This window comes from Palaemon carinicauda, chromosome 19 (genome assembly GCF_036898095.1).
Source record: "Palaemon carinicauda isolate YSFRI2023 chromosome 19, ASM3689809v2, whole genome shotgun sequence".
Lineage (NCBI taxonomy): Eukaryota > Metazoa > Arthropoda > Malacostraca > Decapoda > Palaemonidae > Palaemon > Palaemon carinicauda.
Genome location: NC_090743.1, coordinates 24,049,178 through 24,069,133, shown reverse-complemented (window position 1 = coordinate 24,069,133; position 19,956 = coordinate 24,049,178). Strand labels below are relative to the sequence as shown.

At 43.7% G+C, this 19,956-nt stretch overlaps 2 protein-coding genes across 16 annotated transcripts in view; one reads left to right on the top strand and one right to left on the bottom strand.

Annotated features, from left to right (window-relative positions):
- LOC137658523 (ADP-ribosylhydrolase ARH3-like) overlaps positions 1-731 on the top strand; it is a 97,802-nt gene extending 97,071 nt beyond the window's left edge. Inside the window, exon 11 of one of the 2 annotated variants that reach the window (XR_011047355.1) lies at positions 203-731. The gene's annotated coding sequence lies outside the window, so the exon portion shown is untranslated. The remainder of the gene's footprint in view (positions 1-202) is intronic. The other variant, XM_068393314.1, reaches the window with a different exon arrangement.
- Positions 1-19,956, bottom strand: part of LOC137658521 (actin-binding LIM protein 2-like) — a 499,957-nt gene that overhangs the window by 7,258 nt on the left and 472,743 nt on the right. For 12 of the 14 annotated variants that reach the window (XM_068393310.1, XM_068393309.1, XM_068393300.1 and 9 more), the window contains one exon: positions 15,313-15,504. In XM_068393310.1, coding sequence (XP_068249411.1) covers positions 15,313-15,504 — 192 coding nt within the window. Of the gene's footprint in view, positions 1-15,312; positions 15,505-19,956 lie in introns of those variants that run through there. The other 2 variants (XM_068393312.1, XM_068393313.1) reach the window with 1 other exon arrangement.

Genomic DNA, 19,956 nt, shown 5'->3' with positions numbered 1-19,956 from the left:
AATAAATTGTTTGTTGATTGCTCAAGATAGAGATGGCTGCTTGGTTCCAAAATCAAATCTTGGGGTTTTGATTTGTACATGAATTAATGGTTGAAACCCCTATACCAGCTACTACTACTGCTCTGCCCCCTCCTGTGGATACTACTGTCTCCATGTTGTTAGCTTCAATATCTATGCAACTGACTGATAATTTTAATTTCAGTGGTCTCCATGACGACCAGTTTCCATGTACTTCATCACGTGAATGGTCTCCCTGCAAACGTCTCGTGTTTCTTCTTCACGAGACCACGACTCTAGTTTCTCCAGGGACTGATAATCATCCACCTCTTCCTTCCCATCAACATAAGTCAACATCCAGATCTTCCAACAACCAAAGAAACTAACGGGCACCTAGGGTTCCGAAGAGATGAGACTGGTCTACATCCCGATATGACTCCTCACAATATCACTGGTCTTTGATTCAAGATCGTCCTATGGGCAGAGACCTTCCAACCTGTCCATACGATATGAAGCTGGACTGCTCTCAGGACTTGTCCGTTTACCGAGATCACTTTTGCACATTGTTCGGCAAGGTTCTTCACCCAGGGACAGGCACTTACGCATCATACTTGATCCTGAGGGTTCGTATCGCCCCAGTAGAGTTTTGTGTTGCAATGTTCACATTTTGTTAGGCATCTCGGGAAAGAAGGGGGTTAAGAGTGTACTGTACTTGTGATTAAAAGTGTATAATGGGTTTAGTGTTGGGAGGGTTTATAAAAGCTTAAACTTTATAAAGGTATTAAATTCAAGAAAAATTATAAAAAAAATAAAAAAAAAATAAATTCAAAGTAGAATTATTGTTTCTAAATTACTATGTATTTTTTCAGGTGAACACTTGTTTTTGGGCTCAAGCCATGACGTCCTGATGGAAGGTTCCTTCAATAGCTTCCTAAGGGTATATGTGACTACAGTAGATATTCCCAGAGAATTAAACTAAAGCTTTCACAGAATTCTAACTTCTGGCGCGAGTACCCATAAGGTTTCCCTTTAGGATATCGTATATCAACAGGGGATGTATGCTTGACACGCCACACAGCTATCTGCACCCCCACATAGCGTTTACGCTTCGAAGGGGAAGGGTGGCAAGTTATGAGAGGAGCCGTTACGAAGTTCTCCTCCTCCGTTACTGTTACGGTACTCGGTGACGTCACAACCGCCGCCATCTTGACTGACGTTACTGTTGCGCGCCATTTCCTCATTCCTTCTTACGTAGCGTTTCAGACTAGGTGTTTTTCCCAGTGTTTGCTAAGTAATTCGTTATGTTGCAATCTTCTGCCTCGCCTTCTTCTGGAAAGTTGAGTACCATATTCTTGTATTGTATAAATATGCTCCAGCCGTAAAGTAACGTCTTTTTATCTTAAAATCCTGTGTTTTGGGGCGGAGCTGTGCCCCGACCGGAGGCATCATGATGCCGACGCTGTTGTTCGCCTCGCATGCTTTATATAGTTAGCCAGAAAACCTTCCCAGTCTTATAACTAATAATCAACAGTAGTTATTTAGTCTTCATTGCTAGGAATTAGTTATATTATGCTGACAGTATTCATTTTCGGCGAGTATAGGTAGCCGAATTCGCTTGCTAGATTGCTAGCCTAGCCCCTAGGCTCGATAGCCTAGGCGTTCTTGTTTACTTTCTTGCATGATATAAGTGTTCCTAGTGTTAACTTACGAAATGAAGATATAGGCATTTATACATATAAGATTCATTGATTGCACATATGTTTTCGCCTTCTAGAAAGTATACAAGGGGTTTCGGTGATCTTGGTAGTCAACTCCCTTGCCCCTAACCTAACGCTAGGGCTCTTGTATACTTTCTAACCTCCCCAGTTACCTTATCTAAGGTAATCTCCTCCCTCTGAGGTAGCCTAGGCTACATCCTAGCCCTCCTTACCTCGAATCGCATTCGGGTAAGGTTAGGCTAGGATTTTTCTTTCCCCACTCCTTGCCATAGTACATGCACTTTGAGTTCAGGACAGAACCTCAGAGTACCAGTCGTTTGCCCCCAGCTCCCCATTAGGAGAATGTACTCTCCTTCTGGTCCCTGCTGGTGGGTGAAGGTGGAGGGGCTCTGCCCTTCCCCCTAGTCCACACTTGGTTGGGTTAAGACCCTTCCTCCCTGTGGCCTAGCAATTTGTCCTACCCCTGTCTTTCCTGGTTTGGGGGACTAGCTCCCCTAGCCTAGGTTAGGCAGCCCAAGGGGATTCTGCTTCTTTATAGTTTAGGACAGGACACTAGTGCTGTACCTTCTCTGTGCTAACCTACCCTAGGCTGGAGAATGAATTCTTCCTACCTAGATAGGCTAGCCCTGAACAGAATCCCCACCCCTGGGAGTGCCAGTCGGAGCTACGCGTCCCCCCTACACTACCCCTCCCCCCTACACTACCCCTCCCCCCTACACTACCCCTCCCCCCCTCTATCCCTTTGTGTTGGCTTAGCCATCACACCTCTGTCCGCCGTCCTACAACTTTACCGCGGCCGGCGGGTTGTCGGTTTGGCTTGGTCCCTTCGTTGGTTAGTCCGAACTGCTACGCTTCCCGCATATAGTTGAACTATGGGGTAGCATATGACAGGTCGGTCTGCCGGCGGAAGACCTCACTATCTTAGAGTGTTCTTCGGTCCTCCCTTGGGCCGCCACCTGCAACTCTAGCCAACTGCCGGCTCTGTTGCGACTGGATGAAAGGTTGCCACCCTCTCCCTTTCAATTGAACACTCCTTCCGGAGGAAGAAGGAGTATGGGTGTCGAGTACTACCCTTCCCTCTCTCTCCTCCTATCCTATCTCTCTCCCTTTCAGTGCCGGTCCACTGCTGCCTCCACTCTGGCGGCGACAGCCGTCAGTGCCTTCGGTATCCTCTCTGTCTCATTGATTGATGTCAGTGTCGGTATACCTTCGCCGGTTACTTGCCGGCTGCTGGGGGCCGCCGACTTGCCGGCGATCTGCCATCACATAAAGGTGTCACCCTTTCTTTGCCACATAGACTGATGGCTTGGAAGGGTCTCCCCTTGATGGAGATTTGCCGGCGCCAGGCGTGCTTCCGGCATGCCGTCACGCTGCCAGCGCCATCCATCTTATCTATACAGTGGACAGTCACTCCTTCCCCCTGCCGGCCCAGTGCCGGCAGTGATTATTGTACAGCTATGGATAATAGCCAGTACATCTATGGTATAATATATACCCTAGACTGAAAACTATTGTGTATAGTTGTGCAGTAAATTTTTCCAGCATATTCTGTGCATCCATGCGCAGTGTCTTGCCGGGACCTAGCCTAACCTGAATAAGGGGGATTAGATCTATCCCTCCTTTTTCTTCTATACTGAATGAATTTAGTTCCCCCTCTCATTGTATCTAATTCCTCGGAGGAAGCCTAAGCTTTGCTCATCCAATGTGGATGTTTCTTCCTCCTTCCAGGGCTCATGAAGAGCTCCTAGAATTAGTTATGGTGTGGGGTCACGGCAATTGGCTGGGCGGGTTGCACAAGTACAGTATGTGTCTTTCCTGCCTCTTTTCTAGCTTACCTATCCTAAGCTTATACATGAAAAGGAATCTTATAAGTTTGATAACTTTAATACTAATCTAAGATTACTCTAAGTCATGACTGTTATTGACTTCCAAAGACTTATTTGCCTCTTTCTTTTACAGGAGGAGTACCTGCAGTGTGAGCGCCTTCTGCAGCGTTCATCGCCCCGATTTCTACGGCCACCTGGCGTGCCGAACCTACGCCGGCTGTTCGATCTCCAAAGGGAACCTTCCTTATTGGGACCCGCAGGTCTGCACTGTATGCAAGAACTTGCTCGATGAGGCGTTTGACAACCCTCCGTCAGAGGAGGCCAGGGACATCGCTCGAGAGAAACTGAGCAAGTGGGTGCGTGGTTTCCAAAAGAACGCCACGAGGCCTTATCTCCCAAACGAGAGGATGAGAGCCTTGCTCTTTCCTAAGGCATCTGCGGATGCCGTCATTCCCAAGGCTGAGATCCCCTGCGTCCAACTGACGGTCGAACCGGACGTTTCGGACTCTCTCTCCAAGACTGTCATATCGATGAAGTGGAGAAGATGTCGGATGTGTCGGACAATACCGAAAGGACCCTGATGGCTGAGGGTCAAGAAGAGGAAGATCAAGTGGAGACTCCTGACTCCGAGGGCGAGGTCGCCCGCGCATCTCTGTTTCTTCCTTTGCCATTCCGGAACCGGTCCCCTCTACCTCTGCCACTCCAGTCCCCGCAGTGGTGGGCACCCAGGATACACTCCAAGCTTTGGTGGCACGCACTCCTGGGTGAGAAGTTCCGCCAGGGGCATGCGGACCTTAAGAGGGAGTTCATGCGCATGTCGAAACAGACGCCGAAGAAGATCAGCGTCAAGGATCTTCCCTCCTGCTCAGTGACAAACACTTGGTGGCATGCAGAACACATGCCCATCACGAGTGGACGCATTGTCATCAACCCTAAACTAGGCGCCGTCCCCCTTGAAGAGGTGGAGTTCTGGCCTAGCTTTGAAGCCTACACGGAGTGTTACGTCCGTCTCAAATCCGAACCAGTTTCCAAGGAGGAGACCGAGCCTAAGGAGGTCATAGTATTTGACCATGCTAAGGCCCAAGCTCTTCTAGCCGACTGCCTCAAGAGCAGGGGCTACACCAACTCCAAGGTGCCAGCCCTAAGCAAGAAACACACGTCCTTTCTTGCTCCTACCATGGTCTTTCCTTTCGCCGAAAAGGCCCTGCTGGCAGTGTTGAAGGCGGTGGAGGAAGGAAAACCCTGCCCTACATTGGAAGAATGTAGGCCTCTCTCCCTCGCCCTCCCTCCCGACGACAAAAGCTGGAAAAATATCCAGTTAACTTTCGCGGTAGGAAAGTTGGAAGCTGATGTCTCAGGACGTCAGTTTAACAAAAACCTCCCCAAACTCACCAAAACCTCCCCAAACTCACCGAGTACCTTCTGCGTCGGGAGCAAGACGCAAAAGAGAGGCTAGTTGCCTCTCTGTCTCTTCAGGTACAGCTTGAGACAATGGCCGGGAACATTCGGGTCCCAGGCTTCTACATGGTTCTTGCAAAGACCCACCTTGCCACCTTGACGAAGGACTTGTATAGCTTCATCAAGGCCCGGAGAGCCTGTAGAGAATCCTGTAGAGAATTCGTGTTTGCGGATGCCACCGTCAAACACGAACCCCGGAAACTGATTTCCTCCAACATTTGGGGCAAATATCTCTTTCCTAACGACCTCATGAAAGAGATCGTTGACAGAGCCGCCACTGAGAACCGGAACCTTCTCAACAAGTGGGGCATGTCCCGTAAGAGGAAATCTTCTCAGGATGAAGGCGCCCAACCTAAGAAGTCCAACAAGCCCCGACCCCAACAGCGTCAGGCTAAGCGGCAGTTTCCGGCACCCGCTACTCCCCAGTTGGTGGCTCAGCCACAACAGACCTTTCAGTTGGTGGCTCAGTCACCAGTCTTCACACCAGCCTATGAAAGGCAATTTACCACCTTTCGCCCCAAAGGTAGAGGTTCCGGCAAAGACTCCTCTCGACGTCCATCTAGAGGGAGGGGAGCAGGCAGCCGAGGTGGTAAATCCTCGGGAAACCAGAAGCAATGAAATGCTTCCGGTGGGAGGAAGACTCCGCCACTTCCAGGATCGTTGGACCTTCGATCCTTGAGCCCACAGCATCATCAAGAAGGAACTAGGGTGGAGCTGGGTAACACCACCTCCAACCTTCCACCAATTCTTCCAACACTCCACCCCCGTCCTGGAAGAATACGTCCTAGAACTCTTGAACAAGAAGGTGATAAAGAGGGTAAAGTCTACCAGGTTCCAGGGAAGACTGTTCTGTGTTCCCAAGAAGGACTCCGACAAACTCAGAGTCATTCTGGACTTGTCCCCTCTCAACAAGTTCATAGCGAACAACAAATTCAAGATGCTGGCTCTTCAACATATAAGAGCCCTACTACCTCACAAGGCTTACACGGTCTCAATAGACCTGGCGGACGCCTACTGGCACATTCCAATGAATCACCAGGCTTCCTCCTACCTAGGATTCAAGCTTCAAAGAAGGCAGTATGCTTTCAGGGCCATGCCCTTCAGACTCAACATAGCTCCAAGAATCTTCACGAAGCTCACAGACACGATCGTCCAACAGCTACGCCTTCAAGGCGTCCAGGTGATGGCTTACCTAGACGACTGGCTGGTTTGGGCAGCATCCTCAGAAGAATGCTCGCGTGCTTGCAGAAAGTTGACCCAGTTCCTGGAACATCTGGGTTTCAAAATCAACACCAAAAAGTCTCGACTGTCTCCAGCTCAGAAGTTTCAATGGCTGGGAATCCATTGGAACCTTCAGTCACACCGTCTTTCCATCCCACGGAAGAAAAGGAAGGAAATAGCGGGATCTGTCAATTGACTCCTAAAATCCAAACGGATTTCAAGGCGACAACAGGAACAAGTGCTCGGCTCCCTCCAGTTCGCCTCAGTGACAGACCCAGTGCTACGAGCACAGCTAAAAGATGCATTGGGAGTTTGGAGAAGAAACGCATCCATCGCTCGAAGAGATCTCAAGAGACCTCTACCAACCAGGCTTGGCTCACTCCTAAAGCCATGGTTGGAGGCAAAGAACCTGAAAAGATCAGTTCCTCTTCAACCACCACCTCTGTCGGTCACCATCCACATGGATGCTTCCCTGGAAGGATGGGGGGGGGGTCACTCCCATCAGCGACAAGTTCAAGGAACATGGTCTCCCCTATTCAAGACGTTTCATATCAACATCTTGGAGGCCATGGCGGTTTTTCTTACTCTGAAGAAACTGTCCCCACGTCCTTCGATCCACATCCGTCTAACCCTGAACAGCGCCGTTGGGGTCAGATGTCTCAACCGTCAGGGCTCAAGATCGCCCCAACTCAACCAAGTGCTATTGCCCATCTTACGCCTAGCGGACAAGAAGAGATGGCACCTCTCAGCAATTCACCTACAAGGATTCCGCAATGTGACGGCGGACCCTCTATCAAGGACAAGCCCAATAGAGTCGGAATAGTCCCTAGACGCAAGATCATTCTCCTTCATCTCCCGTCAAGTCCCGGAACTGCAGATCGACCTCTTCGCGACGAGCGACAACAAGCAACTTCCTCTTTACGTGGCCCCATACGAGGTCCCCAGAGCGGAGGCGGTGGACGCCAAGTCCCTGGACCGGAACTGATGGACCAAGATTTACCTGTTCCCTCTCCCCCATCCTTCTGCTGAAAGTCCTCACCAAGCTGAGAACCTTCAAGGGAACAGCAGCCCTAGTGGCACCCAAGTGGCCCCGGAGCAACTGGGTCCCTCTAGTCTTGGAGTTACAGCCCAAGCTGATCCCTCTGCCGGACCCAGTTCTCTCCCAGCAGGTTCTGAAGTAGACTGTCTTCGCTTCATCAAGGAAAACCCGAGACCTTCATCTCATGATTTTCTCTCCCTAGCCGTGAAGAAGAGGTTTGGGATTTCGAAGAAATGTTTAGACTTCCTAAAGGAATACAAACAAAGTCTACCAGAAGGCAATATGAGTCATCCTGGAAGAAGTGGGTGTCCTTCGTCAAGGCTAAAAATCCTACAGAAATCTCTATAGATTTTTGTCTGTCCTTCTTCATTCACCTTCATGGACAAGGCTTAGCAGCCAACACGATTTCCACTTGCAAATCGGCCTTGACAAGACCATTACTTTACGCCTTCCAGATAGACCTGTCCAACGACATCTTTAACAAGCTTCCAAAGGCATGTGCTAGACTCCGTCCTGCACCTCCACCGAGACCCATCTCCTGGTCTCTTGATAAGGTGCTCCATTTTGCCTCTAATCTGGACAATGAGTCTTGCCCTCTGAAAGACTGGACTCAAAAAGTGATTTTCATTTTTGCTCTCGCCTCGGGAGCCCAAGTTAGTGAAATAGTGGCTTTATCTAGAGAAGAGGGCCAGATACAGTTCGCCGAAACAGGGGAACTTACCCTCTTCCCTGACCCAACGTTTCTCGCCAAGAATGAACTTCCCACTAAGAGGTGGGGTCCCTGGAGAATCTGCCCTCTGAAGGAAGATGTCTCTCTATGCCCAGTGGAGAGTCTAAAGGTCTATTTTCGAAGAACTTCAGACTTTGGTGGAGGACAGCTCTTTAAAGGAGAAACATCGGGATCTGATTTGTCACTCAAAAAACAACTAAGGGCGAAGATCACCTACTTTATTCGCAGAGCGGATCCTGACAATACACCCGCAGGTCATGATCCCAGGAAAGTCGCCTCTTCCCTAAACTTCTTTCAAGCAATGGATTTCGAAAGCCTTCGATCTTTCACAGGCTGAAAATCCTCAAGAGTGTTTTTCAAACACTATGCGAAGCAGGTGCATGAACTGAAGCGTTACGTGGTGGCAGCAGGTAGTGTGTTAAAGACTGCTGCCTAGTGCTGCGCAGAACAGTGAGTTATTCAGGACTCTAACTCAACGGGTGCCTGTGTTGACCCTAGTGCAAAACATAGTGATTTTAAGTGCCACCTGGTGACACTAAGGACTGTTCTTCTACAAAGGTGAAGTAACATAAACAAGAACACGTGTGCCACATGTTTTTTGGACATGAAGTGTATATAAGACTTTAAAAGACCTTACAGTTCCCTTGGAACTTATGTGTAATGGCAAGTTCTTCCTTTTCAGATTCCACACCCATGTCTTCTGTTGTCTTTAGTCTATGTTTGTTAGCTACATTTTATTGAAATTTATTTATTTATTTCATATTAATTCAAAAATTTTATTGAATAAAATAGAAATTTTCACTACCATATACGTCTCATTTCGCCCTATCATATGAAATAAAATACTGTTAGAGATTTTTATTATCCCTATTATTTGATCATTATTATAACCTATGTTATAATATTGCTCCTATTTGATGTATACTCACCTAGAGAAAAGTGAAAAATTGTTCCAACACAATTACTTAACTTTCCTGATGTGTCTACGAGACCGGCAAGATCTTCGTCTACAGGTGAGTTTCTTCATCAGGTTTGCTTCAAGATGTTCCTTTCGTCCAGATAGGACTTCCCTGCCAGGGGGGCAGGAAGCCATATCAAAGTATATGCTATTGGTAGTGACATGTAACGGAGATGTTACGGTCTCTAAGGTCATCAGACCAAAGGAATATTGTTTAGAAGTCGAAGGCACTACTAAAAAGGGGAAAAAATCCACGATACATTAATTCTCTGGTACACTTCCATCAGGACGTCATGGCTTGAGCCCAAAAAACGGATTTTGAGCGAAGCGAAAAATCTATTTTTGGGCGAGATAGCCATGACGTCCTGATGGACCCGCCCTGATTCTCTATGCTGGCCTGTCAGGCCCCTCCCTTTCTTATTGTATCATGGAGGCTGGCATAAACGCCGGAAGGAATGAGGAAATGGCGTGCAACGGTGACGTCAGTCAAGATGGCGGCCAACAATAGTGGCGGTTGTGACGTCACCGAGTACCGTAATAGTAACGGAGGAGGAGAACTTCGTAACGGCTCCTTTCATAACTTGCCACCCTTCCCCCTCGAAGCGTAAATGCTATGTGGGGTGCAGATAGCTATGTGGCGTGTCAAGCATACGCCCCCTGTTGATAAACGATATCCTATAGGGAAACCTTATGGGTACTCGCACCAGAAGTTAGAATTCTGTGAAACCTTTAGTTTAATTCTCTGGGAATATCTACTGTAGTCATATATACCCTTAAGAAGCTACTGAAGGAACCTTCCATCAGGACATCATGGCTATCTCACCCAAAAATCGATTTTTCGCTTCGCTCAAAATCCATTTTTCCAGAAATGGAACACCCCTAGCCAAGAGAATGTACATGTCCACCCAATTCCACACTGACTAGCGATGTCAAGAGGATAGGATATTAGTTTTGACTTAAGAGACTGAAATGCAAAAACAAGTTGGGCCTACCTACACAGTGGTTAATGATATTAGTCACTAGATTGTCTCAATACTGGGCTAGAGGCCTAAGGCTATTGAAAGGAAGAAAAAGGAAAATTTGGAATTTGGAGGGCGATACAAGCTAATTTCCTTTGTGGGGGCAACTATAAATAACAAATTCTTACTTCTGAGAAAATAACCGATCCTGGTAACTGCAACTAGAGAACTGAAAGACAAAGGAACTATGATGCATACTGGCCTAGATAGTTGACAAACTGCCAGATTGACTCAATACTTACCAGGAGGGGCATTTTATAAGGAATAAAACCAGAAAGGGGCATTTTATAAGGAAAGAAACCGGAATTTTTTTATTTTGGATAGACATCTAAATTTAAACTTCTTCAAGAGATAATAGTCAGGGAGCCAAAGAACAGTTTTGGACGAAACCTGACACGGCGTGTTGTAAAAGGTTGGGGGGTATTTTGGAAATGGGAGACCTTCAGGAACTTCATTCAGGTGCACAACCTTGCATTTGGGCTGGTGGATTCAAATAGAAGGTTTTGAAACAGAGTCAGTCCAAGTGGGAGCCTGAAGGAACATCAAGTCTTCAGAAACAAAATCCCCCGAAATGTGAGAATACATATTACAACAAATGCATCATCTGCCAGCTGTCCAATAATAAGCCTTTGTATCGTGTCCAACAATTGTCTTCTGTCAGACTAAAACATGCATGCAACGTGAGACAAGACGAGGTCGCCAGGTGCCAATTGTCTATTATTGGTGATGAAACGTGGTCTGAGAGAGACACTCCAAAATGGCATGAAATATGCAGGAACTGGTACAACAATGAAAAAGTTACAGACTTGCTGAGAGGAAACAGTTGTCGTTGTATAGCCAAAACTACATGCGTGACGTGGAAATAGATGGTATCGTAGCAAGAAACCACAAGCAAAAGTATCAACAGATCAAAGTGAAAAATTCAACTTCTTCACAAGGCCATGAAGCTCAATAGATAAGACATCTGTTCACGCTTAGTTGGGCTTGGACATGATATGGTAGCCAATGACATCTGCTATCATATACAGTACCTTGCATGAATAATTTCAAAGCTCCACGTGTGACAGAAAAAAACATTGTCATCCCCCAACGCTCATGATATAGCATTTGAAGTGGTTGCGGACATAATGGAGGTCAGATTATTTGAAAACTACAAAGGATTCATTTTCAAGACCCTTAGAGATGAGTACAGGCAACAACTTCGTGACAAAGGAATGGAAACACCAGATTCCTATTGATCAACAACCCTCAAGACCAAGCTTCAAGCCCATTTTGGATCATGAGTGTCCATTTTAGAACAGTCTTATTTAGTGGGCTTTATATACGCTTCCAGTGTTCATCTTTGCTATGATGCACTTGAAAAACTTCATAATTTGGAGAAAACCAGTGCAGCTGACTGGAAACAAAGGAGCTAAAATACCAAAGAGAAGATGCCAAATTATGTAAAATGAAAGAACATCTGTCCAATTCAACGGAAGTCTCAACCGAAGCTGCTTCCGAAATGGTTCCGGACACATTCTATAACTTCATTGCAAGCTTGCTGAAAGATGTCCCACTCTGTTATTTGCATACAAGAGGGGCAAAATAGAGTATCTGTTGATGAGAAACTGCACAAATTAGTCCTCGTTATATGCCAACAGTTACTGCTGCACATAGTTGGAGTTGTGACACCTTTAGCCGTGAGGAATTTGTATCACCTTTATAACCAACATAGAAGTAAAGAACTCATTGTATTGAACAACCGATTGGGACAAGGCATCAGTTATGATAGCCTTCAGCGACAACTCGCCTCAAAGATTGCTGCTGTACTCGAACAGAGAAGAAAATGGGGTCTATGTACCAGATATGATGTCAAGAGACAGAAATACTGCAAGTTTTCACAATAGACAACTTGGAATAGCTTAACAAGACCTTGGCAGGTGGGAGTTTCCATGCTACAATGGTTGCACTGTAGAATGTAAAAGCAACAAGTGCCACTCTCAGCATTCCATACTACAAGCAGAGGGATCGAGCTCTGTGGTAACAAGAGCAACGACCAATGCCACCATGTTACCTGACAGAGAGTGATTATAAGAAAGGACAGAGGCCAAAAAACACGTTATGCAGATCTTACGACCGAAAATGAAAATGAATTGTCTGCCGATCTATTTATTTAGCGGCTCTGTATAACAGTTCTATTCCATTGATGATACGGAAGATTCCACAGCAAAACCCAACCTCCCGAGCTTCCCAAGCTTCCCAGCATTCTGTGCTAGGCTGTATGACCAACAGGAATCCAGTATAGTTGCTTACCTACCATTCATACCATCATCTCCCACAGACTCTTCTGTTCTGATGGAAGAAATATCACTCCTTATCAGAATGTCAACCAAACTTGGCAATGAGTGTACGATTATAGCTTGTGATCAAGCAACTTGCGAGCTGGCTAAGACCTGTAGAGAGTGGGGTTCCCCTGCTGTATGGGACCGGAAAAGCAGCCATCATAAAGGAAGCTAACCCTGATAAGTTCAGCAAAGTAGTTTTACTTTTGAGTGGATTTCATCATGCGCAAATCTTCATAAAGGCAATTGTGAAGATCATGCGTGGAAGTGGTATCGAAGATATTCTGATCAGGGCGGAATTTTGTACAGAAAGCACAGCTAGAAAGATATTTGGCAGCAATGCAAAGTACTTTCAAACACTCCATGCTCTCTTGCTAATCTCGGAGGGTCTGTGACGATTGATCTGGCAAGAATTCCAAGCCAAGCTCGAACAACGGAACGATTACTGCATGACAAATGACATCACCAGCTTAACACAGAAACTTCTCAGGAACCGGAGACAAGGAAACTGGGTTCCTAAAGTTCACAATGCTCTCATGGAAGGAGCATTTGTAGCTCGACACCCAATGGTCAACACATAGCTGTACCGCTCGACATTCTTTTGGAGCAGACCTACAATGCCAATGCTAAGGAGAGCAGTGGTCTATCTGGAATCATCTAAATGAAAACAAAAAAGGGTTTGTGTTAATGCTCTGACAGCATCAGTTAGCTCTTAGTTCAAGGAAATGATGGGGTTCGTTACAGGTGCATAAAATCCACACCATGAAGCAGGTAGACTGCAATGACACGAGATCTGGAAATTATCAACAACATCATGGCTGCAATTGCAGAGAACCTGTGCTGTAACGAAACAGATGAACTTATTAACATAAGTACAGGTCAGGTATCCCAAACAAGATGTCCAGAAATAACTTGCGAGTATCAAGCAAACTGGAGTCAAAGCACTCAACAAGTCGCTGAGTAGCCCTGCATCAAAGACATAAATTGAGTGCTTGAAGACATTTGAAATTCAGAATAAATCAAAGGACAAGCAAAGAATGAACAGGTCAACGAAGTCCGAGCTCTATTGCGGATGACTCGAGTCGTAGCTAGTGGTAACACACTTGACATTGTAAACTTCGTTGGCGAGCATGAATGCAGCAACACACCGAAAGCCCTCTTCAATGAAGGTACAACAATGAAGATGGGTACGAAATCCCTTCTAGTGAAAGTCATGAGGGAAACTAAAAAAGTTGAGAGTGCATAAAAACTTTCTCCCCTTCAAGTTGGAGCAGAAAGCTGTCTTTGTTGATGCTATGTATATGATCCATCGTCAGCCATTTAAGAGACACCAAGTTTGAGGACATTGCCAGCCGTTATCTAGTTGGATTAGTGAATGATGTACCACCTGACACAGCCAGCATTCACTTCTGTTGCGATCACTACAAATCACGAGGTCTGAAGATGAAAACACAAAGTCACAGAAAAGGGATACCATAAAAAAACTTTCACAGTAGCTGATACCTTCACAGCCCCAGAATCAATCAAGCTCTTGAAAAACCCAGAAAACAAGTCCCGCCTCTCTGAGCTATCTTTGCAAGAAGTGGAGCTAATCTAGCAATACACACTTGGTACTTGGGTCGCTTCAGCTTTACCTCAATGGGGGATTTGATGAGGAGACAAAGTCGGTCCATATCTCAGCTCAATCACAAGTACCAGTGCCAGAATTGGAATCTACTCAGGAGGAGGCTGATATTACACACTGTACACAGTACAGAAGGAATAATCAGGGTTATAGTGCATGCCAATGACACTGATGTCATTGTCCTTTGTGGCTACTATGCTGCTACACATCTTCAAACGAATACCTACTGATCCACGGTTTTGCAGAAGTCCTTGGAGTACCCCAGTGCAAGGCGTTGCCAATGATTCACAGTCTGAGTGGCAGAAATACAACTAGCTTTCTGTACTTCACAAGCAAGAAGGCTTGGTTCATTTCAAGTCGGGAATGTCCCACAGGCCCTAGCTGAATTTGGAGAGGATGACGATCACAAAGAGATGACCGATGAAGTCTGTGTTCAAGCAGAGATCTGACAATTCCTTTCTCTCACTGGGCTATTTTCCCTGTTGGAGACCCTGGGCTTATATTATCTTGCTTTTCCAACTAGAGTAGTAGCTTGCCAAGTAATAATAATAATACACCAAGAGGTATGCAATGTAAGGTTGTACCTTGAGTGAAGTACAGTATAACCCAAATCCAAACCTGCCACCCCTGACCAAGTATGGGTGGGAATTGAAAAGCGGAGACTACGTTTCCGTTATGAGTTTAGCCTCGCTATGGCCAGATCAGCTTTCAAGGTCCATCTCCTGCAACTGTTTGAAAGGATGCCACAGAAACAGCTCATGTGCACGAAAACAGGTGCCTTGCTATGTTGGCTTCAAATGTACAAGGGTCTACAGACAGGGTCTCACACAAGTATCTAGAGAAGGTCGATGTCTCCTTTTCTGAGTAGTAGGAGATCTTAAGATAAATCTTTACATCACCCCCCCCTCCTTGATCAATACATTATGCTACAACATCGAAGTATATGCATCAACAATCAACCTTTTATATGTATGAACTAATGTATACACAAAAAAAGTTACTCTCTAACAACTTCAAGAATTGTAATGATAAAATATTATCATTTTCGTTGATTTTTTTTTCACCTATGGGTAAGTTCAAACAAACATTAATTCCATCACTCCTGTAGTTGATCCCCATGGTTGTGCAGTCAGATGTTATTGCATAAGGGTGGTAAAAACCAAAAAAACCACCCTCATCCTTTTACAACATCCTATGTCCGTCAGTATAAGCAATTTGAACATCAGGCAGGTGTAAAATAATATATCTTTTAATGTTACTTTTTGCTTGGTTTAGCAATTATTTGGCATTTGGTAAAGCCTTATCCAGACATGTAGGCATATATAACCCATTTTGAGAAATATATGTTTGTAATTTGAATTAACATGGATTTTCTTCAAGTGTTAGGGAACTTTTACTAACCTCCAAATGACAGCGATCCACGTCGTTAGGTAATCGATAATTTGATACGAGCAGAAGATGTGCAGGGTAAATTTTAGGAGGTTCTGATGACATATGGTGCATGTTGGGCAATGAGCGGCGAAGGTGGGGAGAGTATGATGAATAACCACGAAGACCACTACTATACGTTGTTGATGCACAAAGCTCGGCGTTCTGTTAAAAAGTTAATGAGAATAACAATCTGTAACAACTAATGACAGCAGATGAATGTGTACAATATATATATATATATATCTACAGTATATATACAGTAGACAGCAATGTCAGTCTTTTCTAACTGTAATTTTTTTCTTTTAATGAATAGATGACATAACTGACAAAAATAAGTGAAGACATAACTGACAAAAATAAGTGACCAAAGTTCACTGATGTGGTGTTTTTGGGAGTTTATTATTCTGGTGTTAGTAAATGGTAATCACTTAGAAGACTAAAAAAATATTGTTTATATTTCAATGAATATAATAGAGCACAAATGTCATATCCTACTAAAAACACAGGAATAGAATTTGTTTTAAAAATTACCCTTTCCTTCAGCCATGTTGATTCGCTTCATACAAGAACAAATCGAAGTTACTCAGTATTTTCCACTGCCATAAACTATGTGAATGAATGTATGAATAAAATAGTGACTATCAAGCATTACTATTCTAGTGTGCACTTCTCAAAGTCAGGTTGTCTAACATTCTTACTTCACCATCACTGAAGCCCTCTCTGTCTCTATAGGAATGTATTTAAACTGAACTTTTTCTTACAGTAAGGCAGGACTCAAAGTATCACCCTTATAAACAACTTTGCAAAGCATGACAGTGCAACTTACTTTATAGCAGTACCCTCTGTCTTTTTTTGAGCTGCTATACAATACTCTAATTTTACAGTATAATTAAGTGTAATAACTACTTCCCACTTCATGGGAAGATAACATTAGTGGGTGCATAGTGCATACCTAATGGTAGAGCAGCTTTATATATTTTTTTTGAAGGAATAAAAAATATCAAATGTAATTTGTATTTTTCTTACTTATACAAACTTCAGTCTTTTAAAATAGAAAATGTCTAGCAGAGCTGGAACACCCGTTGAAATCGTTAAAGAGGTAGTTGAAGACAGGTGATGTATGAGGGCAAATAGCCCTTCCCACCCAGGCTATTTGGCACTTCCAAACTTTTTCATTACCTGTCCAACTGCAAGAGATTATTCAGTCTAAAGTGGGATGAATACCCGTGTCTTTGTGAGCTCTAGCTTCAGCTGATACATTGGAAACAAAAAGCAAGAATGTTTCTTGGTTCTATTGTAAATACCTCGAGGATACCAGGATCAACCAATCATCAGGATACTGTACATCTAAAACTGTATCCCACTAGGAACACCCAACCTGCCATCAGTGTGAACACCAGGTAACCAGTGCAACAGTCCGAATACTGGGTCTTCAACTAGTATACCACTCCATTAAGGAAGTAGAGGAGGTACCTCAGAGAAGACTGATGAATTGTTACTTGAAAGTACGCATTCTTCAGATAGGCTTTAGCATTTAGTCTTTTGTGATGGAACTGCACAATTCATGCCATTCCATCTGTCAGCAGATGGCCTGGAAGAGCCTGATTCCTTGAAAGAGACTAAGGTGTTTTAGGTAGTCCTGAATTCCCTTTCTGGCACTCAGCCAGTGTGGATAGTACTGTATTAGCAAAGGAAAATTTCTCGAGGACCGAAGAGGAACAAGTTTAGATGCTTGTACTGTGGTTGTTTGCCCCCCCCCCCCCCCCCTGATTTTTCAACTCTGGACTTATTCCTGTAAAGTCACTGCTTGATGGTACTGGCTGTCATCTTGTAATTATCATCCATCTGTTGTCCTTAACCAATGTTGAACCCTTCCTGGATTTACCTCTATTGTGGGTTGCCAGTATGCAAGACCCCGCATCATGCCAAAGATGCATGGTAATCTTATTTATTCAAATCATCAGGGAGACCTGCAAAGCAGATCTTCTCTATTTCATCAAAGCCTGCACATAAATCCTTGGCCCCTTATGTGGATCCCCCACCAGTGTTCCAAAGAGCCAATGCTACCTCTAGACCAACTAGTTTATAGAATTGAGATACCAGAGCATCCCTCTCTCTCAAAACCCAGTTGCAGTTACTCCACTAGTTTGCTGCCTGGTGCACTCAAAAAGATCACTTGTCTCCAATGTATAGCATGGAGCTTTCTGTACTTCTCCAAAGAGTGGAGAGTTGACAACCCAGTCTTTGTGAACTATGCCTGTTTCCATCCCCCTCTATAAGGGAGGTATGTCGTCAAGAACCCTATTTTTGTAACTACTGCAGGCCTTCCTTGACTTCTTATATTTGGAAGAATGTCAAAAGGAGAAAGGAGGCGTAGTAAAATTGCTTCTACCTCAGGTTCCGGAAGCGAAAAATTGACTGAGCTATCATTAACACTGAAGCTCCACCAAGGTGAGAACCACAGGGGTTGCCCTGACAAGGACCACAGCACTGGTAGTAACTGTTATGTGGGGAGGGAAGCAGTAGGGATTCTCACTGGCACTTGTAACAGACACAGTGACTGTTGTTACTGATACAGGGAGTGTGGGAACCACATGCCCTGGAGTCACATGAACAGGGGTGAATAGCACTGACACTACAATCAAAGGGAACTCTCACCATGGCAACATGCACAGGTTTAAGGCTCTGGAACCTATTTTCACTCTTCTGGCTTTGGCACTTCCAATTCCATGGTTGGAAGCCTTCTTGGCTGCTATTTTGTCTTAGGATAATCTATAATTGATCACCAACGTGGTCACTTGACACTGGTACTGGGGACAACCAGTGGCAAAGCAGCCTACATGCAAGTCCTAAGGAAGGCTTCCTTAGGTCACTCCACTCGTCATCAGCCGACTGCATGGAGGTGCTTTCAGCATGTGTTGAAATGCAGTGATCACCTCAGAAACCAACCCTGAAAAAACTTTGTATTGTAAATCAAAATTCTCCTTACTCCTGAAGCATACTCCACAAGATCAAGCTAGGGGCATATATCCAAAGGCAAACTCAATAAGGAGAGAAAAGTGCTAAACAGTCCCTTCAGTATCATCATGGCCGTTATCAAAAATGACACAGGAGAAGACTTGGCATTCCTGCTCCTCAAAGACTATGCCCACCCTTACGAGAAGCAAAGCTCTATACTTGCCATATGGATATGTTTGCAAACAGTTATGTTCCTAAGGCACAGAGTGGGTGTGGATCTCTCACCGGCTTAGCCATAAACCAATGCAATGTCCATCCTTCAATCTGACACAAACAAGAACCTTAGCAATGCCTCGGGCAGCGAACACTTAGGATCCTAGAGGCCCTGTTCATACAGCAGGAAAAGGTGAAGCTCACTACTTAGTTTTATCATTAACATTGAAGCCAAAATCAACAATTCAAACTAAAACTGTGAGAAAAAGATTAAAGTCTTAAATAGAATGCACCAGTACATCTGTGCTTCCTGTGGCTGAAAACAAGTCTCATTGACAAGTGTGTGGGTGGGACTACTCACCCTTGATCACCATCTGCCTTAATTACCCTATCAACAATCAAAAAGGCCATTCCATCTCCACTGAAGACATTCCCTATTCTAAAAGACGAAAGGTTTGTATATGTATGTGAACAAATGTCTTCCATATGCAACTGATTCTGCATTATGTTAAGAAATGTTATTAAAGTTAATTTCTTTGCCTTCAAACAATAAGAATGTTTTATAAAATATCACTTAAACAAATATAACATTTTTCTAAGCTTTGATAACTATTATAATAATAATGCTAATAGTTTTAAAAATAATGTGGGGTTATTTACAGTGTATAAAAGTGGTAATTGTGTTTAGGATGAAAAAATAGGGAAAAGTTCCATGCCTGCAATTGCCTAGATAAGATTATAAATACTTTGTGAAATCATAAGTACAAACCTAAATTCTCCCGACACACACACATATATTATATATATACTATATATATGTATGTATGTATGTTTGTATAGTGTATGTATATATATATATATATATATATATATATATATATATATATATATATATGTATGTATGTATGTATATATACACACATATACTTATACATATATATACATATATATACATACATACATATACACATATATACATATATATACATACATACATACACATATATATACATACATACACATATATATACATACATATATACTGTACATATATATATATATATATATATATATATATATATATATATATATATATATATATATATATATATATATATATATATATATATATATATCTTTGTACTGTATGATTTATGAATCAACAAGCATTATACCAACTAAAATCATTTAAAATGTAAAGTACACAGTAAAAGAATAATTTAATTTACTGAAACAAATACACTACACTAGTAAAAATCATCACCAAAATGAAAGAACAAGTATGAATTGTCAGCCCCTCAACCTTTAAAGCAGCCAGGAATGATGCCATGATAAATATCCTCCGAAAGTTACTCATGAATACCAATTATTTTGCTTGAGAAGATCCCCTTCACAAGAATAAAATAATTCAAATTAGAGAAAATTACCCTTTTTACCAAGGAT